This window comes from Prunus mume, linkage group LG2, assembly GCF_029339155.1.
Source record: "Prunus mume cultivar Tortuosa linkage group LG2, ASM2933915v1, whole genome shotgun sequence".
NCBI classification, from domain to species: domain Eukaryota; kingdom Viridiplantae; phylum Streptophyta; class Magnoliopsida; order Rosales; family Rosaceae; genus Prunus; species Prunus mume.
Genome location: NC_142699.1, coordinates 31551249 through 31574032, shown reverse-complemented (window position 1 = coordinate 31574032; position 22784 = coordinate 31551249). Strand labels below are relative to the sequence as shown.

Genomic DNA, 22784 nt, shown 5'->3' with positions numbered 1-22784 from the left:
TTTCATGAAGTTTTCAATTTTAAACATCAAAATAATTGAGAAGTACAGCAATGTTGCTCTCATATATAGCTACAATAATTGCCAGTTAACCAAAAACAAAGAGAGCAAATAAACTAATTATAACAAAGAAAATGCTCACCTGGCACAATGATACTCTAATTAGGGCACGTAAATCATTTATTTATACAAATATGTAATCTTCCCAGACTCCTAGTTTCCTAGAATTAAAAAAACAAAAAGAAAAGCAATAACTGCGGCCAGACAATTAAAATATAGAGTTATTGGGAAAAAAAAAATTAAAATATAGAGTTATAGGTAAGAGCCCAAGAATTGTTTTTGCAGATAAATAATTACAGCGCATTGCACCTGAACGTTCATCTCCCGCTAATCCTGGCATTTTCTTAGTAGACGCAGTTGAAACTTTGAATTTTGTATTGGGAAAAATTGAGATCAAAATTTATTAAAAAGTGATGCTATTTCCACTCCTGTTATATTTTCCCACCTATTTTATCTTCCCACCTACCATGTAAATTTGAAAAAACATAATCCTATCTTTCCACACCCGAAGAAGTTAGATCTGATGTCCACTACCTCCGATGAGGCCTTTGCAGCTCAAGATAGCTCATATATTTAGTACAATCTCATTGCTCTAGTGACAAACTCGACAAAATTGTTGAATCGAACCATCCATCTTTTGGTGTAGGATGGTTTGGTTGCCATCTACCTTTCATACCACAGAAGATTCAATCGAGCCTACGTGTTGCCGGCAATTCGATTGTTGATTTGGCGGATGAACCAACCTATATGCCCAACCCTAATTGCATGGCCTATTCTCCCTTCTTAATAATCGTTACAACATTTAAACTCCCTCGTCATACAGGTAATGTAACCTGGACTAGGACGGTTTTCATTGCATATATAACAATAAAAAAAAAAGTTTAATAAAAAGGGAAAAAGGTGGGTTGTTTCTGAATTTGAATAAACGAATGGATGATTAAATTTTCAAAATTTTCTTCATGAAATTTAATGATTATATAATTAGATGGAAATTGTTCAACATAATAAAGAGGAGTGTCGATGCTCCAAGTCAACATAATGACTTCTCATTCCAATTATTATAGAATTACCTATAGGTACTAGGGTGAGACCACTATACGAATTAGGGTTCATCAGCTCACCATATATTCTTAAATTTGTTGATTAAATTTCCAACAAAAAATAAAAATGTGTTTGATTAGAACTCAATTGCAATCAAAGGAAATAGTTTACCCCAATTCCGAAGAGCTTTTAAAACTCGTTGGGTCACTCTCTTGTTATCAAGGAGAGCTATGCGATATTTTTAGGGTTATGTTTTCTTCCATGTCCAGCTACCGTCGTCTTTCATTGTGTTAATTCCTGTAGTGTGGGCTTCATCCTTGTCTCTCTCTCTTAGTTTTCGAGCGACAACTTCCATTAGTGCATCGTTTTCCTCTTAGCCTTGAGGCGGTTCTAGCTTGCTTCAATCGAATTGGGGATCACGACTAGGTTTTTCTGCCTTAGTGTCATCACAATGATCATTGTGCGTTGTTCGTTCATTGCCCGTTATGTCAATTTTGTTAGTGGGTGATGGGGATCGGGATCAAGATACAAGTCACCAACTACATACACGAGCACCGAAATCTAGGGCTAGTGCAAACTCACATATATCGTAGCAAATCCATGCAACAAATAAACTATTTCATTAATCATCAATATTCTCATCCCTACAACTATTACAATAGCCTTATTTATAGGCTTTACAAGACTTGGGCACCAAGACTGCTTGGTCCAAAAGTAAACTAATTAATTATAAAATCACACATAAATAATAAAATATATCCTAAAACTACTTAAATAAGAAAATAACAATATATCATGAAATAACTAATTAAATGATAAATATCTATTTTGATCCACCCATATGCTCCTGCATCAGACTCCCCTGGTTGGAAAGAATTCGTCCTTCGAATTCAAGCCTTTGATTGAGGAAAATCCAAGTAGAATCTTCAATTGCTTCATATTAATTCTGGATCTTTTAGCATCCAATTGAAACCTTCCTTTCCAAATAAAAAGATATTTTGAATATTTCGTTATTCTTGGCTTCTTCTTACTCCCTCTAACAATGCAAATGTTTCTCTCTAGAATCTTCAACCAATTGACAAAATCAACCAAAGTTTTGGCAACCTTCCAAGTGAAAACATTAATGCCCATAAAATCAATAATATCTTCGAAAGTTTTCTCAATTCTCATCTCTTCACTGTTTTGATCAATAAATTGCTTATCAAAATTGCTTTGAACACCCAAACAATTTTCATTGCAATTTTCTCTCAAAAATAGTAAGGGCTCAATCACCACCCGGATCCCTGATCCCCATCACAAAAGAACCAGGCAAGAGGGGAACATAGATTGCAACCAACACTCTTAGCCGCCTAAAACCGTGCCCAACACTGAAGATCCTAGAATGTACAAAATCCATATAGTCCAAGAAAAAACCTAGATGCCAACATCTTGTAAACCCCCAAGCCTGCACCACCAAGCCATCAAACCACCGGAGAACGAAGGATCTGACCAAGAAGGTCGCTACGATATATGTGAGTTTGCACTAGACCTAGATTTCGGTGCTTGTGTATGTGGTTGGTGACCTATATCTTGATCCCAATCCCCATCAATTGTATCAAAGCTATGGCTCAAGATCTGCTTTATCGGGGAGGTTTTTGGATGGAGGGTCGTATTGACAACTACAACGACATGGAGGAAATTAGGAGGATGCTACAGCAACTTACGGAACGCATTGCTCGCATCGAAGCTCGAACCCGATAGATAAGAGTTCGATGGGGAGAGATGCGTGAACCTCTATCTGAACCGAGTAGCTCGCATCGACACTCTAAGCCGTGGGAGTCTCGACGGGAGTACGAGGGGATAGCCCTTTTCATTATTGCGCTTCGCTGTGTGAGTCAAGTGAAGAGGGGCACGATCATTCTCATTGTGTCTTTGAAGGTATAAATAGATTTGGTAATTTTGGTGCATCTTGTTATTCATCAAAGTTATTAAATTTGGATTTGCCTCCAATATTTGATCCTTGCAACTATGAAAATTGCAATGAAAATTGTTTGGGTGTTCAAAGCAATTTTGATAAGCAATTTATTGATCAAAACAGTGAAGAGATGAGAATTGAGAAAACTTTCGAAGATATTATTGATTTTATGGGCATTAATGTTTTCACTTGGAAGGTTGCCAAAACTTTGGTTGATTTTGTCAATTGGTTGAAGATTCTAGAGAGAAACATTTGCATTGTTAGAGGGAGTAAGAAGAAGCCAAGAATAACGAAATATTCAAAATATCTTTTTATTTGGAAAGGAAGGTTTCAATTGAATGCTAAAAGATCCAGAATTAATATGAAGCAATTAAAGATTCTACTTGGATTTTCCTCAATCAAAGGCTTGAATTCGAGGACGAATTCTTTCCAACCAGGGGAGTCTGATGCAGGAGCATATGGGTGGATCAAAATAGATATTTATCATTTAATTAGTTATTTCATGATATATTGTTATTTTCTTATTTAGGTAGTTTTAGGATATATTTTATTATTTATGTGTGATTTTATAATTAATTAGTTTATTTTGGACCAAGCAGTCTTGGTGCTCAAGTCTTGTAAAGCCTATAAATAAGGCTATTGTAATAGTTGTAGGGATGGGAATATTGATGATTAATGAAATAGTTTATTTGTGGCATGGATTTGCTACGATATATGTGAGTTTGCACTAGCCCTAGATTTCGGTGCTTGTGTATGTGGTTGGTGACCTGTATCTTGATCCCGATCCCCATCAATTGGTATCAGAGCCTGGTTAGCGACCTTCTTGGTCAAATCCTTCGTTCTCCGGTGGTTTGATGGCTTGGTGGTGCAGGCTGGTGGTTTACAAGATGTTGGCATCTAGGTTTTTTCTTGGACTATATGGCTTTTGTACATTCTAGGATCTTCAGTGTTGGGCACGGTTTTAGGCTGGCTAGGAGTGTTGGTTGCAATCTATGTTCCCCTCTTGCCTGGTTCTTTTGTGATGGGGATCAGGGATCCGGGTGGTGATCGAGCCCTTACTATTTTTGAGAGATTTTTATGCATCGACAAATTGCTGACAAGGTGACTATGGCCAAGCTCAAGGGGTCTCCCAATTCTCCCTATGTGTTTGCTGGAATGTTTATGGGCTTGGCATCCGATAAACGTTCCTATTATGATGTTCTTGTGTTGGAAATTTGTCAAGCTAAGATGCCAGCATACTTCTGTTGGCTATGTTCTGACGCTCACAATATGTTATTTTGTACATTGAACTACGCGTGCACAGTGGTGAGTCAGGATTTCACATTAGAAGGGGCCCTTCATAAACTTTGTCTTCTCTTCATAATTATCATGAATTTCATATTTTAAATTGGTTAAATACTAATATAATCATCTACACTATTAAAGACTTCAAATTTGATAATTTACATTCCAAAAGAGAAAAGAAATAGAAAAACAAAAACAAAAAAGAGTTCATAAAGTGCAAGATTAAGGTACCCAACTCATACATAAAAAAATGAAGAAAATAAAAAATTCATAAAGCTTTAAACAAAAGAAGAAGAGAAAGAAAGGTTAAAACTTTAGGAGTTTTTAGTGCAAATATCATAAACTAACCTAGAAGATTTAAGAGAAATGAGTAAAAGAGAGACAAGAAATTTTATGGTTAACTTGTAGACAAAAAGAACCTAATATATTATTTTATTGTGAAATAAATATGCTAAAACTAATATAATATATTATAATATTATATCATAAATAATATACAAATAAATAAATAAATAATTGGAGTGAGGGCCTGACCACACTGGTCCCATGCTGGCTCCGCCACTGTGCGTGCATATGATGTTGTGGTATGTCGTTCTTTGCGGGGCTTGGAGTTGTGCGTTGTTTTGTCTGTTTATTTCGGTTTTTCTTGTTAGTCTATAACATGTATAGTACTTTTTTCTACTTTTAGGTTTATCTTATGTGGTTTTCTAGGAATGTTTTAATGAGACCATTGTATTCGTATGGGTATTTATATGCCTTTTTGGTTTATAAATGAAATCTTAATTTATTTATTTTTATAAAAAAAACTACAATCGAAGGAAGAAACGAAAAGAAAAACTAAAAATCCAACGGTCGGGAGAGGCCTTGGCGAAATGGCATCTCCTTTCTATTATTGTTGTTTTTTCCTTCTTCTTCTTTTAGATACTATTATTAAGAATATGTGTTTTTCTAGGCTGCCAAGGTTCGACGACTTTCGATTATTGGGGTCCCACCAAATTAAAGTCAAATCCTCTCATCATATAATAATAAAGAACTCTATATACTCTATTTTATTGTTTTCCCTATTTATAATATACAATATGTTTTTAGGCCAAGCATATTTACAAAAATTATCCCAACCATGTGCTACTAGTTCTATACTCATCATGTTATAAGCGGACCCACACACTATGGATTATAAGCGGTCCCTTCTTAGGTGGACGGCAGAAATATATGTTTCTGTTTATTTGTGCCATTTTTCATGTCATTTTATTGTGAACATTTTGAGAAATTTCATTTGGGTTAGCTTATATCTTTGCTGGGTCTAGTTCAGTGATAATTGATCTTACTTGCAAATCAGTGGTCTCGGTTTCGAATCTCATGACATCTTGGTAATATGTGCGTGAAAAATCTATCTCCTTTTGTAATTTAAACTATCACTTATATACAGTTTACATATCCTATTATATACTCTAAATTTATTGGACCTTTTATTGTCAATGAATTAAATTAATCAATTATTTAAGGTCACTATGACTTTTGATCAAACAACCATTTTTGAACCAATAAACAAGGAGTTCAGGGTCTACGTTGCATTTGAGTTGTGTCACATTTATAATGTGTTTTTTTCACAACAATGGTTATTGCGGGTCATTTTAGTTTACCAATTATATTTAAGTAATTAAATTAATTAACCACACATTTGATGCATCAATTGAAAATTGGTCATAATAATTAATGGAATCAACGAGTCTCTTATAAGCAAAATCACATTATTGAATTGCTTATGATATGTTTAAAGATATTTCCACACACACAAAATAAAAAAAAAAAAATAAAAAATAAAAATCTAATTAGAAATTATATTGACCCATATAACCATTTGATCTTTTTTTTTATGTTTAATAACAATAATCTACTAACGTATTTATTTGATGACAGTTAGATGATTAAACACTTTATAGTTTTTAGAAAATCAGATCATTGAAGCATTTTCCATATATCTCAAATCCACACGCTAAATCTTTTTGATCCGTTTACGTGAGGGAAATAATTCAGAATTTAATTAAAAGTCGGGAATTTAAGAGGAGAAATTGACAATTCCCTTGTTTGGTAACTTAAGCATGAAATTTATTAAATGACATGTGAAAAAAATCGTAGAAATTGGGGCGTCAAATTCCCGAGTTTAATTTCCACCAAAATAGGTGTCATTTCACAATTTTTATAGTGTCATTTACAAAATTTTGTCGTTTACAAAATTCGACATACATAAATCCAAACACTGAAATTTTCAATTGCCAGAAATTTAAATGATGGAAATTTAAATTCCATCATTTTAGAATTTTATGTAATTTTCAATTCCTTCATCTAAACGGAGGGTTAGTCTACATTTGGATGAAGGGATTTAAAAGAAAGGATTTGGATTTGACAACCAGGCTTAATTTACTTTTAAAACAAGAATTAAATTAGGTTGAATGCATTTGAAATAACTAGATATAATACATTTGAAATGACTATATACAAGGAACCATTTAAAATCCATCTGATTTATTCCTTTTTTTTCATCTCTGCACATACATAAAATGTAATAGTCTAAACAAACAATTTCACGTCATAATACTATCTAAATCCATAGATTTAGAATCCCGCCGTCGAAATAGTTAAGGTAGGATGAACTACTAATCTAAATTTACATTTCACCAAATATGCCTTTTGCAAATAGTAAATTTGCAATTGGTGGTGGTGCATGACATCTCCCATGTCAGCAAAGCAATGGGTTGGGACCATTTTATTGGGTGTGTGAGCCTTGCAAGGTGGGGGAGGTCAGAACCCCAAGGCAATCCCTATCATAAAAAAAATTAAACAATCATCATCACCAACAGCAACAGCAACAGCAACCGACGAGTCACCGGTTCTCAGAGAAAGAAGAGAAACAAAGACTCTAAAATACCTAAAATACATAATATTTATTTTATTTATTTTATTCCATCCTTTTGCTACAACTTAGAATTAGAAAGGGACTTAACTTGTAGACCTCTCAAGTTTGAATCCTCTCAGTGCCGTAATTGTGTGTGTGAGATTGAATTCTCTCGGTGTCATAATTGTATATGTATGTGAAAATCTCATTCATTTGTAGTTTAAACTATCGCTTATAATAAAAATGAAAATAAACTAGAAGAAAATAATAATTTGACATAAGAGATAGATTAAAAGTCATAGAGGGCCCCACTTAGGGGACGGGGTTAAACGGCGGGATCAAATTCTCTCTTTCCTTCAGAGACGTATAAAACCAGAGGCACCACAACCCCCCTCTCCACAATCCTCATATCTCCCTCCTTCTTCTTCTTTTCATCTTGGGATTCAAACATCTCATTCAATGCCCTTTAAATCTTCTTCCCCTCTCTCTTCCTTTTGATACATAAACAAAAAAATCGCAGCATTTTTATTGTTAGTTTGCTTGCTCTGGTTCTGCTTTTAAGTTTGTGAAAGATGGGGAGCACAGACAAGGCTATCAGCCTCGAGGAGATCAAGAACGAGACTGTTGATCTGGTATATATATATATATATATATGTTTCTTCCTCATTTTCTCAGAAAAATATAGGATTCTTGGTTTTCTTCATGTTTTTGTTGTTAGTTTTTGCTTTTCTTGAGATGGGTTTTTTTCGCTTAATCTTTAGACCAACTAGGTTTTAGGCCATACATGGAATTGTTTCCTTTGATTAACAAATTTTGAGTTTTGCTTGTTTCATATTTGGTTGATGTTCAGATCTGAGTATTGAGTTTTCTTCACATGTATAATAATATATACTTCTATTTCCAAATTGATTCTTTGCAAGTATGTACTTTCTTTCTTTTTCGAGCTAGCTCGAACGGACAAAGTGGAGACTGAATGTCACGAAACTAGGTTTGTTTCATGTTTCTTAATTTCTTAGTTGCATGCATACATAACAAGTCTTTAAGTCATAAACTTTGCACCTGGGTTTTTCATCACAAACCTTTTTCTTACATGAGTACATCTCAAAATTCAAAGTTTTTCAATTTTCTCACCAACCAAACAGACTGTATAAAATATATCTTCAGGTAGTATCCAAATTGAATGGATCTACACATGTGACTGACAGAGAGGGGTTGAGTCCACTAGGGTTAATAATTTCCCAATACGTTAATTTTTTTATTTTATATATCAATACAAGCTCTCTCTCTCTCTCTCTCTTTTTCTTTCACTTTCTCTCCCTCTCTCCTCCCTCTCTGTGCCCTGTTTGTTTGCTTTAGAATTTGGGAGTACCTTTCCGTGGTACTTTGGGCTTTTCCCTGTTTGAGAAGTTCTCTTTTTGTTTTTCTTAAAAGAATTGAACCGTTTCCTTTGAGCTAACTCTCACACTCAGTATCCTCTCACCCCTGACACCACTCATCTCTTCCTGGATTTTAAATGAATTAAAATTAAAAGTTATTTTATTTGTATTTGTATTCTTCTCTCATACCTCTCTTGCCCTTGGACTACTTTGTTATTTACTCTCGTATCCCAACGATATTTCCGGGTACTGGAGCGCGTGTCGAACACGCACCAACCGGCTCCGGCGTTGAAAAGTTGAGCTGCCCACTGACACAAACAGTTCTTTTATTTTAATTATTTTTTAAAAATAAAATGCATATGTTATCTTTGGCGTCGGTCAACACTTTTGTGATTGGGTAGCATCCCCATGCTAGAATTTAGAATACCATAGCCTGTACACTTCGTACATTGAGTGCCGAGTTGACTCGCTCGATTCAACCGTCGGATAAATATTCCACATTAATCCCCAAAAATAAAATAAAAGAAAACTTGATTTTATTAAGATTTAATTCAAGCCCATTTGATTTTGATTTTGAGGTTCAAGAGTTTTTTTTTTGGGGGAGATGGGTTGATTTGGTACTATCGTGCATTAATTTGGGGTGGGATCTACCAATCTAGGAAATAAAATTGTAATGGATTTGTGGGTAATATTAATGCATGAAAATATCACATGTGGACCTCAAAAGAATTTCAGACCAATGAACTGGCTATACTCTTATTTGCATGTTACATTACATGTTCTCATAGATGTGATTCTCCGACCGTTGTGATTGTTGCCAACACTTGCTTGTCTAACTTGTACCAACTATCATTTTTATTTTTTGGTATGTACCTGTAACAGCTATAATTTGGTTGGCTTGTTTTTAGTATATTTATTGTAAGGCGAAAAACAAATGCTATTTTACATGTATCGCATTTACTGATCACGTCGGTACAAATGGTATTACCATACGAAGATTGTTTCTGGATTTTCCTTACATATTCGTTGGTTTACAGGAGCGGATTCCAATTGAGGAAGTCTTTGAACAGTTGAAATGTTCCAGAGAAGGTTTAAGTGGAGAGGAAGGAGCCCAGAGGCTAGAGATTTTTGGTCCCAACAAACTAGAAGAGAAGAAGGTCCTTTCTGCTTAATAATATAACTTGTTCAGTAAAATAACAATAAAACAATAAATTTGAGTATAGTTTAGTTCAAATTCTGATGGAATTGGAATTTGTGTTACAAAAATGAACAGGAAAGCAAATTTCTCAAGTTCTTGGGGTTCATGTGGAATCCTTTGTCATGGGTCATGGAAGCTGCAGCCATTATGGCAATTGCTCTGGCCAATGGAGATGGGAAGCCCCCAGATTGGCAAGACTTTGTTGGTATTGTCTGCTTGCTGGTCATCAACTCCACCATCAGTTTCATTGAAGAAAACAATGCTGGAAATGCAGCAGCTGCTCTTATGGCTGGTCTTGCTCCTAAGACTAAGGTAATAATGCCAGACACCAAATAAGAGCCTCATAAAAATCGAACATTTGAAATTTATCTTCGTACTGAAGTTACCGAACGTTTAGGAAGCATGAATTTTGTTTTTGTTAGTAAATATATGCTTAATTTGGATGCTAGTAGGGAAACCTCCATGCTTTGGACCAATGTGATTAAAATGGTAAACATACTGAGAATTCTAGATTTAAGTACTCAGAATATTGACAGTGATAAGGTAGTGGTGACATATGCGTGATGACTTTTAAACAACTAGTCATTTGTAGAGTTTGTCTCAATTGTTTATGCAGTTCAGATGGATTTAACAGATAATTGATATGAGACTGCCTTTATGTTTCATGTTGATGTATAAATAGGTGCTTAGAGATGGAAAATGGAGTGAGGAGGATGCTGCCATTCTGGTTCCAGGGGACATCATCAGCATCAAATTGGGAGATATCGTCCCAGCTGATGCTCGTCTTCTTGAGGGTGATCCTTTAAAGATTGATCAATCTGCCCTCACTGGAGAATCACTTCCAGTGACCAAAAATCCAGGTGATGAAGTTTTCTCCGGTTCCACCTGCAAGCAGGGTGAAATTGAAGCTGTTGTTATTGCCACCGGTGTTCATACTTTCTTTGGGAAGGCTGCACATCTCGTGGACAGCACAAACCAAGTTGGACACTTCCAGAAGGTGCTCACTGCAATTGGGAACTTCTGTATCTGCTCCATTGCGGTTGGAATGCTGGTTGAGATCGTAGTCATGTACCCAATTCAGCACCGCAAGTACAGGGATGGAATTGACAATCTCTTGGTTCTCTTGATTGGAGGCATTCCCATTGCCATGCCCACTGTCTTGTCTGTGACAATGGCTATCGGGTCTCACCGGCTGTCTCAGCAGGGTGCCATCACCAAGAGGATGACTGCCATTGAAGAAATGGCTGGCATGGATGTGCTTTGCAGTGATAAGACAGGAACACTAACTCTTAACAAGCTCAGTGTTGATAAAAACCTTGTTGAAGTGTTTGCAAAGGGTGTGGAGAAAGAACATGTGGTTTTGCTTGCTGCCAGGTCCTCAAGAACAGAAAACCAGGATGCTATTGATGCTGCTATGGTTGGAATGCTCGCCGATCCAAAGGAGGTATAACTATTTACCAAATTTTCTTATTGTCAGCCCTGTACCTGCTGCTTCATTAATTCTGGGAGGGAATATTTGCAACAAATGTGCTTATCTGGTGAACTCGTATTTATGCAGGCCCGAGCTGGTATTAGAGAGGTGCACTTCTTACCATTTAATCCTGTGGACAAGAGAACTGCTTTGACTTACATTGATGGTGATGGAAACTGGCACAGAGCAAGCAAAGGTGCCCCTGAGCAGGTATTTCTGTTTTTCCCTATATTTAACATGCCCCAAAGTTGCTTACAGTGTCTAAATGTAAGCGTTCTTACGCCATACTAATTAATTAAAGTGTGTTATCAGATTTTGACCCTCTGCAACTGTAAAGAGGATTTCAAGAAGAAGGCTTTTGCCATTATTGATAAATATGCTGAACGTGGCCTTCGGTCATTGGCTGTTGCTAGACAGGTTTTATACGCAACCTTGACGTATTTAGTATTGTCTTGCATTTGTTCAGTTTTCTAAGAATTAAAGCACCCTCTTACCATTGCTAATGATAAATGTTAACAGGAAGTACCTGCAAAATCAAAAGAAAGTGCCGGCGGTCCATGGCAATTTGTTGGATTGTTGCCTCTTTTCGATCCTCCAAGACATGACAGTGCAGAAACTATCCGCCAGGCTCTTAATCTCGGTGTTAATGTTAAGATGATTACAGGTAAGTCAGTTCACATTTCCATCCTCCCTTAATGCATTCATTTTATGTTTTCTATGTAGTTGTGCTCACTTGCCAATTGTCTCTATATCTGCAGGTGATCAACTTGCCATTGCCAAGGAAACTGGTCGAAGACTTGGAATGGGAACAAACATGTACCCATCTGCTTCCTTACTTGGCCAAGACAAGGATGCAAGCATAGCTGCCCTTCCTATAGAAGAGTTAATTGAGAAGGCTGACGGGTTTGCCGGAGTGTTTCCAGGTGACTACTTTGATAAATGAGAGAGTTTCACGTATTTATTTTGATGAGAAAAACAATATTTTGGTTTGGTTTTGTAACACAATATTGTTTGTTGTAGAGCACAAATACGAAATTGTGAAGAAGTTGCAAGAGAGAAAACACATTTGTGGAATGACTGGCGATGGTGTGAACGATGCCCCTGCATTGAAGAAGGCAGATATTGGAATTGCTGTTGCTGATGCTACAGATGCTGCCCGAGGTGCTTCCGACATTGTTCTTACAGAACCCGGATTGAGTGTCATCATTAGTGCAGTGTTGACCAGTAGAGCTATTTTCCAGAGAATGAAGAACTACACAGTTAGTTGCTCTGCCTTTCTTCTCAAAATACTACTTTGAACTTTTTGGTTTGAAGAAACAGTTTATGACTCGGAACTGTAACTTTTTCTTTGTTTCTGTTTTGTTTTCTTGCAGATCTATGCAGTTTCCATCACAATCCGTATTGTGGTAAGTAAACAGTGGTGGTTTAAAATTTGTGATTTGTTTCTCTACTCAAGCCTTGATCTAATTGCTTTTTGTTTTTGGCAAACATTGCAGTTTGGTTTCTTGTTCATCGCACTCATATGGAAGTTCGACTTCTCACCTTTCATGGTTTTGATTATTGCCATATTGAATGACGGTAAGCTTCTATCAAGTGAATGAGTTTTGATCTAGTGAACTTGTAAAACAGTATTGTGAATTATGACTGTTGACACCATGGACTTGTTAAATTTGTAAGGCACAATTATGACAATCTCAAAGGACAGAGTAAAGCCATCACCCTTGCCTGATAGCTGGAAATTGAAAGAGATATTTGCTACCGGAATTGTGCTTGGAGGTTACTTGGCATTGATGACTGTTATCTTCTTCTGGTTGATAAAAGAAACCGACTTCTTCTCTGTAAGAGACTCTTTGCATTCTTTTGGCTCCTTCTGTTTTACAGAAACTTTCATGAAGTTCAGTTTCCGATATGCATTTTCTGCTCATACTGTTGTAGGACAAATTTGGCGTACGATCCATAAGAGAGAGTCCTGAGGAACTAATGGCTGCCTTATACCTACAAGTGAGTATTGTGAGTCAGGCTCTCATTTTCGTGACTAGATCCCGCAGCTGGTCCTTCCTTGAACGCCCTGGACTGCTACTACTCAGTGCTTTCATGATTGCGCAGCTGGTAAGAACATTCCCATGCATATCCTTTCCAAGCTTTTTGAAATCACAGAAAGTGTTTATACATGTTACCAGTTAGTTCCAAGCACAGCCCTGCTTCTTATTGTCATAATCCTGCTTTACGAAGCTAACGATTATCCCGTTTCAGGTTGCAACTCTGATAGCAGTGTATGCCAACTGGGGTTTTGCAAGAATACAAGGAGTTGGTTGGGGATGGGCCGGTGTCATCTGGATTTACAGTATTGTCTTTTATTTCCCACTCGACGTGATGAAGTTCGCCATCCGTTACATCTTGAGTGGAAAAGCCTGGCTTAACTTGCTTGAGAACAAGGTACATCTATTTTGAATTATACATTTAGTTAGTTCGATGAGAGACGTCAAAGTTTTCTAATGTTTTTTCTTATTGTAACAGACTGCCTTTACCACCAAGAAAGATTATGGAAAAGAGGAGAGAGAAGCTCAATGGGCTCTTGCTCAAAGGACCCTGCATGGTCTCCAGGCACCAGAAGCTGCTAATCTCTTCAATGACAAGAGCAGCTACAGAGAGCTGTCTGAGATTGCTGAGCAGGCCAAGAGACGAGCCGAAGTTGCAAGGTAAGCCACCATTCAGAACATCACTTTCGAAGTCACGAAAGCTGGGTAATCTTCTCTTGCCAGATATCTAGTATGTTATGTGGCCATACTATCAATCTGAATCCACACAACTAGCTCAATGGTCCAGATTGACAGTCTAGCAGCATGTTGACATAATATATCAGACTGTTGGGCAAGAAAACATTTCCCCGTAAGAGATAATATATTCCGTTTTCCATTACTTTATTGAAAACAAATATCTTTTGATTTTGTTGTTTATAGACTTCGGGAGCTTCACACACTCAAGGGACACGTGGAGTCGGTGGTGAAGCTAAAGGGCCTAGACATCGATACAATCCAGCAGCATTATACAGTGTAAGAATCCAGAAATATTACCTGGGAAAGGAAGGGTCGCAAGCAACGTTGTATCAAAGTGAAGAGGAGGGATACAGGAAGAAAGAGAGACAAACTGAAAGCAGGACTAATTAGTTAAACATTTCTAGATATGATGGAGAGCATGTCTGTGCTATATATCAAACTCTCCTACTCTGTTTACTTTTCCGTTCTAATGTATTTCAAGTGCCAGAAAAGGGCTGTGTTTGGTTTATTTTTGCTCTGGTGCAGGGGCCAAACAGTGTCCCGCAGTTTTCTTGCCATAATCTGCTATCTATCTTTCTTTCTTTCTTTATCATTTGCAACATAAGTCTTTGTATCCACTCCTTGTGGCCTTCAATAATGTGGGATCGAAAGTGTGAGACAGGGTTGGAACCATGATCACACAACCTTAGAATTTGATCATGGGTTGTTAGAACGCTGTCTCACGTTCTATTCGATTCCCACATTAGAGGACTCTTACTCTTCTGCAACATAATGTTTCTATCGGTTTTGAATGGCCATTGAAACAATTATAACAGAAAATTTGCATGAATGCTTAAACCTGTTTGTATAGTTTGCCAACAAAAGAAAAAGCTCCGAGTCTAATTTGTGAGTTTAACTTTTCCATGGAGTTACACAAGTTTTATCAATACTTTGCTCGAAATGTTTTCTTATAACTTATTACTTAAGGAACCTTGCAATTTTTTTCAACAATGTCCACCTGTTATTAGTTTTATGGTTTTGAGTGATCTATTTGCCTAACAAACTTAATAGTGCGTTTCAGAAACTGTTTGTTCTACTGGAATGCTCAAGGCATTGTTTGGGTTAAATAAACCGATTAAATATGAATTTATTGTTAAATTTAAAAAAAGTTTCCAAATTACTTTCTACATCCATTTGGAGATCTTTCCAAATTTAACGTGTGTCATTAGTTACACTCCAATTAAAATTTGTTTCTATATTGGTTCCTACATTAATATACAAAATGGCTTAGTTGGGGATATCTTAGAAATTGAAAAAGTACAATAAATTCAATTTTGCCCTTGATTAGGCAACTTACCTAGTTGGATCCTAGTCATTGGGTTTTTATTTAGGAAAAAAAAAAATTTTATTCAAACAAAAATAAAGAGATGGGTTGTAATTGAGGAAAAATGAATTTCAAGGAGTTAAGCTAAATTTTCTAAAGTTTTTAGTAAAAATAAAGTGCTTGCTTTGTTTTCTTTTGTCGAGTAGAGCATAATTTCCTATATGCTAGTAGGTTTTTTTTTTTTTCAAATTTTTGCTAAGGTATATGCTGCTAGGTTAACTTATTAAACTAGTTTAACTTTTAAAGAAAATTAATTATTGTATTAATAATTAGCACAAATTAATGTGTTAATCATCCAATTAAAAATACCCGCAAGTGTACGAATCTAACGGAGTATAGATTTGTAAATACAGAATCGTTCCCACGAGAAATTGGAGGCTTATTCAAAGGTCTAGTTGAGTACGTAAAGAACACTTATTTAATACAACATAAAGGTAAAATACAAATTGAATACTAGAAATGAGTAAAGAAAAGTGAAGGGAATGAAACAAAACAAGAAACCAAGGGTAAACACAATCAGCATTTTGTATCACTCCTGTATCACCGCTTTGTCACTATTTTATCACCATTGTATCACTTCTTTATCACCCGGATACTGTAGCACTTTTAGGTCAGAAAGGAATTTATGAATTTCCTCTGTTTTCCAGTTTCGACCTCTGTCCCGTTTTTGACCAGTAACTTTCAAACCATTAATTCAAAGTTTACGTTCTTCATAGGTTGGATTCAGCACGGAAAAATGAAAAACTCAACGTGAGACAAATGTCAAAAACATATACAAAGTGAGCAGAATTCAGTGGAAAGTACACTCAAAACTTCAAACAACACACATACATACAAAACAAGGGGGGAGTGGGGGTTGATTCAAGTGAACTAATTCTAATGCTTAAAATTTTACCGAAATCTAATTTTAGCAAGATCAACAAATGTGATTAACAAAGTATAATTTAATATGGTGACAAACACTAGGGTTTTCGGAATCCACCCTAAACAATCATACTAATGTTTATGGATACTCAAGTTATGAATTCTAGATACATTGATGAAGATGTTCACAATCAAGATTGGTTTTAGTGACTCAAGATGCATTGATTCTCTCTAAGATAAGTAAAGTGCGTGTTTCGTGCTACAATACTTGTGTTTCCTACACAATCAATCTAGGTGTGTTTAGTACTTCGATTTAATCATATAAAGAAACCCTTAAGTTTGAAAAGAATATGAACATCATAAGAACCCTAATAGTATGGTGTTTACATTAGGCATTCAAGAAACCAATTCATATGAATGATTCTTACTTCATCCATTAGTTGCTTAGGAAAATATGAAGATACATATAATCCCAACAATCTCAAGAAGCATGCTTTCAAGGGTGATCAATCAAGGAAAATATACATCAAGGATAGATTAATTCAGTGAAGAGGACTTCATCCAACATCTAAAAATCCATAAACTCAAGCATCAAAACAATAGAATATGCATGTTTAGGGCTTCAACCTAAGGCGTAGCTATGAGGCTTAGTTCCTCATGTTCATAGTAAATACAACTTGAAATAAAACTAGAAAGAAGTTACAGATTTTGTGAAGATGAAGGCACAAGATCTTCAATGGTGTAGTTCTTCTCCTCCTCTTAGTTGTTGATGCCCTTCTCCTCTCTCTCTCTCTCTCTCTCTCTCTCTCTCTCTTGTTTTTCAGAAATTCCAAAGTGTTTTAGAATATTTCAAATGATTTCCTCCCCCTAGTTGCCCTCTCTCCCTTGCCAACTTACCAATCCATAAAATACTGAACCTTTTCCTAAAGCAAGGTAGGCTAATGTCCCCATTTCATCATTTCTTTGACTTTTAATGCATTAAGAGGGATCAGCTTACCTAGGTAAAATATTGTTACCAAGTGGTGTTGTAACAAGTATAAAAGATAGGGTGACATCCAATAGAGGTAAAGGTGGTCCAAACCACAATTCCAGAGTTAGGATCAATGCTGGATCGGTTGGCTAGGCTATACTTGATCAATGGAGCTCACATTCGGACATGTTGTAGTCACCATCCATTGGAACAAGTTTCATGAAGAGCTTCACCTTATTCGAGTACCGGAGCATGGTGATCCATGGTCAAGAAGTTGACCTACGAAAATGAACAAAATCAGAATTTATATTCAACAATTCACTTTTAACTCGCATTTATTCCAACCAAGGTACAATCTATAAAAACACAAAAAGGAAGAAAAAATCAATAAAATGTCAAGGATTAACTCAAAACATTGAGTGAATGACATGATAAATCATGTATAAAAATGAACCTAACAATAATAACTGGTCCTTTATTGAGTTTCCTCTTCTTAATTAGTTTTAGAGTAAATAATTGGGCTTATTATGCTTAATATAATATCAATATAGTACAATTTTTTAAAAATAACATACATATGTATATATAGAGGTTTATAAAAACTGGGGCCTCTTAATTTGGAGGCCCTAGGCAAACAACTTGCTTGCCTGTGCTCAGGGCCTCCCTTGGTTGGTGTAACTGGCTTTGGCCTTCTATTTAATGAAACTCAATTTTGACGGAAAAAAAAAAGCTATTGAATTGGCGACTAGAAATGCTTTAACTAAAACAAAAAGGAAAGATAGAGTGGTCTAATGCTTGTTCACTAGTCATCACATTGCCTTCTCACATGTTGGAGTACACAGTTAAATGGTTACATAAACTTTTATGTTCCCTTCTCACATTGCCTTCTAACTGGACATATATTTCCAGAGTCCATAACACAACGAAAACATCTCTGCAAATGTTTTAATCTCTAGACTATTTTCTCCCTATCCATCTTCAACTGCAAAAAATTAAAAAATAAATAAAAACAAACTTCATCCTATCAATCTTACTCCTAAAACTTCTCATTGCCCTCACCAATTGAGGTTCTATGTCTCTTTTGGTCAATTATAAAATCCCAACTCTTTTTGAAGTAATTATCATCAAATTGCACATAATAAATATTCTAATTTCATTTCTCATATTGCTGGAATCAATGGCAAAGAGGCGAATCGGGCTGGCCGCTCCATCCGTATTCAAGTCATTATTATAAAACCTTGAAGTATTTTCCATCAGTACTTCATATTTAGCATGGTCTGTAATGTACTTCATAGGTATTTGGGGGGGTAATGTATAGAGCACAGTAACTCTGACTAATTTAACATTTATAGCACAGTAGGGGACTCACCCATAATTGGGACGATGCTAAAGTAAGTATTTTCTAATGAGAAAGCTACCCAGCAACTCTCAGAATAAACCATTGCTCCGGTTTTTCCATGAGAACAAGTTGGAAGTTCCAACATCAAATGATCAAGATACTTCCTGCAATGACATCTCGAAAGATCCCCAGTGCATTGAGCCACAAGATGAAGATCCTTTTTCTTATTTCGCCACCACATAATTTTATGTACCTTCCCATAAGAAACCCGAACCGTCTCGAGAGCATAGTGTGTTTTCAGTGTAGAAGCGTTGACGACAAGGACATTCAATAGATATTTTGTCCATTTATAAAAGGACTTGGGATTTTTCACATTTTGCGGAGCCACATGACATCGAACTTTGTTGTCAATTTGGCCTGAGAAATCATTGTTCGAGTATTTGAAGTGGCATGCTCCAAACCATAGCAATTGCCTTTCGAACACAGCCTCCACAATCTCCAACAGAGGTATTACCAAAACAAAGAACGCTACCATATACTTTGTATTGGCCATTGTCATCAGCCATTGAGAGATTCCTAAAACCATCAGGTGTATATTGGGAAATAAAACTTGTAAGTTTGTCCAAATTTTCCTCATAAGAATCATTTGAAGTGAAAGTATCCGAGCCTAAACATTCATAGATGCCATCACTAGTCTTAGAAAAATCAGTTTGGAGCAGAACGAGTGAGGAGATGATGAATTCTGAGAGATGCATTTTTGACTTGTATGTTATATGATGTGGGGGATGGTTTAAATCAACAACACAACTTATAATATGTATACACACACAGTTGAAGGATCCCTTAAATAACACTATTATGAGCCTATTTTGTATTGAATTTCAAAGATATGAATGGTCTAGTTTTTAAGTATTCAATGTTTGATATCACTCAATTAATAGTTGTTATTTTATTGTTTTCTTGAAGTATACAAGGATTATCGAGTTGATGACCAAAGTTAGCCAATTCATCTGCTACCATGTTTGCTTCACGAAACACATGTCGAAGTTGAAGGACTTAATGTTAAGAGTTATTTAGTTTTGTTTAATTAAGTTTCTAATTAACTAATGCTGACCTGATAACAAGTCAAGCTAGAGTCCTAGCATGTAGGAGATGTGGTTGAGTCTGCTCACAACGATCACAATTTGCTTCCGTTGTTTAGAGTTGTTATCTCCACAAAATCTGCACTGGTTGTGTTTGTTTTGACTTGTGTTTTTGATTTCAATTACCAACACTTAAAACTCTGCCGATAGTGGTCGAATATCCATAAGTCAAAACAAAGCGCCTGGGAGGATGTTGATTACCCTTTAACAAATCAAATTATTACAAATTTATAAATAAACCCAATCCTAGACATGTATTTATAAAAAAACCCAAGCACTATGACAGGACCGCCTCGAATTTCCCAAACCGGGCGGACCCGTCTTGGTGCCGACATCACACTGATGCCGGGCCCACTTACTAAAAGTCCAAGACGTCCTACCAAAATTTTGGCAGAGTCTCCCCTGTAAAGTGCTCAAACCCAACAATAAACAACCTGCACTAATTCACAACAATATACAACCCAACTGCCAGCATGCTTTTACAAACTACAATCCAACACAAAATGGCCTCCGGCCTCAAGTAGTAGCCTAACATGGGCAATAACAGAGCATCTACAGAATTTGTTTACAACAAACAGGGGAGTAGAAAGAATTTATACAGACCCTCACGAGCTCGAATGCCTTCAGGAGCAACTCATGTCTGGGGCAAAACAGAAAGATGTGAGTGGACAGAAATAAAGTTTCACTTTAAATCAACATAGTAACCCCACCATGTAAAAATAATGCTCTAGCATGCAGTTTCACAATTCAGAAACCAAAACTCAAACACAAAATCCCAAAGTCCAAAACATCTCCACATCTCAAGCTCACAACTCATTTCCCAAAATATATGCAACTCTCAAAAACCCGTAAATACCCATATATCAATGTACATATATATAGCTAAGATTCTAATATAATATATATATACTCCTCTCCATACTAATGTACCGGGGAGACAATCCAACCGGGGGATTGTTAGCTGGTACGCAGGATTTCCGAACACTAACCCGCGTCCAGGGATGAGTAGTCCAACCGGGGGACGGAACTCCATAGCTCACACGCCGGCACTGCCAACGACACGTGTAGCTCACAAATCTCATATCAAGTCCTACGCGCGCAGACAGTATCATCACCCCACCGCACCGCCAACGACGTGTGTGATGATACTCAAGAAATATACATACTCTCCCCATACGCCGGCACTGCCAACGACACGTATGGAAAGTGTCTCACACACCGCACTGCCAACGCCATGTGTGAGACCCGTAATCTCATGGCCTTCCCACCCCACCGGCACTGCCAACGACGTGTGTGGGAAGCCTAGTAACTAGGGAATGGTACTCACCTACCATACTCATACATCTCACAACCATCCATCAACTCCTATCTTTCCACAATCTCACCACAACAACCTCTCATACTCTATACATAGACAATATAGATAGCCATCCCAAAATCCATATCAACATAATCATCATACTCAAATATATATGTTCATATTCAAAATATATATCCAAGATATATAAACATATTCAAATCATTAACCAAAGACTTATTAAATCAAAGTCACCATCATTTAAAGTATATGCACAAAACTTTCATAATTAAAAACCATGCATATGCTTAAAACAAAGTCCACTCACAAGTAATCCCAAGCTGCCCGGCCCCGTGAGGGTCCCGCCTTGCGAGTGATCAACCGAAGTACCTATTCCAAGATACAAATCCTTGATTAACAGCACGTACTTCCAAAACGAAAATTCACGAAAGGAAATACTTAAATCCCCAAGTTCCCGGTGCGCTCACGTCCAAAGGAACATCCTAGGGTCGACAGATTGGAATTCGCTTCCCAATCACACGGTGATCGCGATTTCCCTAAACTTCACATTATTGAATCGGAACATCCGGGGCTCCGATTCACGATCCGCGAATTCCTACAGGTTTCTAAGAGTACCTAAATCAACATACTTCAACTTGGAAACGATCCAACGGTCAGAACTTATCGAACCCGGATAACGCACAATATGCGAAATCCGTTCGATAGTCAAACGATATCCAAATTGAGATCCGCGAAATCCTACGCACTCGTGACAACCTAAGGATCTCAACAGGACGAAAAACAACTTCACCCACCTTGCCCACGCGCCGCCACACTGCGCCGGCAGCGCGCGGGTGTGTAGAGAGATTTTCGGCGACGGAAAATCTCCAAACCAACATTCACCCTTCCCATCCTAGATACTACTCGAAGAATGGAGCAACTTTTTCAACTACGGCAACGTCCAATTCGGACGGCAAGTGGCCGGAATTTCAAATTGAAATCCGGCCAAAACCTAGGTTTCAAATTCGGTTCCAAACTTCAAATTCGATCCAAACCTACCCCAAAATCAGCTAGAGCATACTGAAAGGATTCGAAAACATACCACACTCGACGGTAAACTGGCCGGAATCGCTGCGCCGTCGTGGTGAAAATCGGGTGAAAAACCAATCGAACCCGTTACCGAATCGGGTTTTCCGCGGGAAATGGGGTGGGTTATGATCGAGCTTCAAGGTGAGTCGAACGACGGTCGCTCTTCCGTTTAATCGAGAGATTCAAGAGAGAGAAAGAGAGAATCGGGAGAGAGAGAGAGAGTGTACGCGGGAGGGAGAGAGAGAGAGAGTGAGGTGAAAATAGTAAAAATCTGATTTTTACTAAACCCTTCGGAAAATTTACGGTTCTGCCACCGAACAAGTTTTGATCGCCAAAGCTTCGTTAAATCTCCGATTCAGGCCTACCGCCTGTCTACGGTTTCGTCTCAGTATCACCTACGCAACCACACCACTCATGGTCCCAAAATCTTCCCGGATAAGAAAGTGACCAAAATCACCCTTAACCCAGGAGTAATTTAATATTTTCCTTTAATTAAATTAAATTAGGAAAAATAACGGAGTCGGGGTGTTACAACTATTTAAACATAGAAACACACCCAAAATCAACCCCAAAGTCAACTTTTTGGGTGTGTTTATAAATGGGTTTTGAGTGTGTGTAATGATGGGTTTTGGGTGTGTTTATAAAGTGTTTTGGGTGTTGGGTTTT

At 37.0% G+C, this 22784-nt stretch overlaps 1 protein-coding gene across 1 annotated transcript; it reads left to right on the top strand.

Moving 5' to 3' along the window:
- Positions 1-7593: 7593 nt before the first annotated feature.
- On the top strand, positions 7594-14637 carry LOC103323534 (plasma membrane ATPase 4). Its single transcript, XM_008225530.2, has 16 exons — positions 7594-7864; positions 9646-9765; positions 9882-10118; positions 10489-11250; positions 11365-11487; positions 11590-11694; positions 11797-11941; positions 12036-12200; positions 12298-12536; positions 12651-12683; positions 12774-12855; positions 12955-13115; positions 13213-13386; positions 13531-13713; positions 13795-13976; positions 14238-14637. Exons 1-16 carry the CDS (start codon positions 7805-7807, stop codon positions 14332-14334), a joined length of 2868 nt encoding a protein of 955 aa, XP_008223752.1. The 5' UTR covers positions 7594-7804; the 3' UTR covers positions 14335-14637.
- Positions 14638-22784: the final 8147 nt, after the last annotated feature.

Bases quoted from the DNA above. Each gene is read 5' to 3' on its own strand.
- LOC103323534 (XM_008225530.2), top strand. From the start codon at position 7,805: ATGGGGAGCACAGACAAGGCTATCAGCCTCGAGGAGATCAAGAACGAG. The intron at 12,856-12,954 runs GTAAGCTTCTAT...TAAATTTGTAAG, and splicing joins TATTGCCATATTGAATGACG to GCACAATTATGACAATCTCA. The intron at 13,116-13,212 runs GTAAGAGACTCT...ATACTGTTGTAG, and splicing joins AAGAAACCGACTTCTTCTCT to GACAAATTTGGCGTACGATC.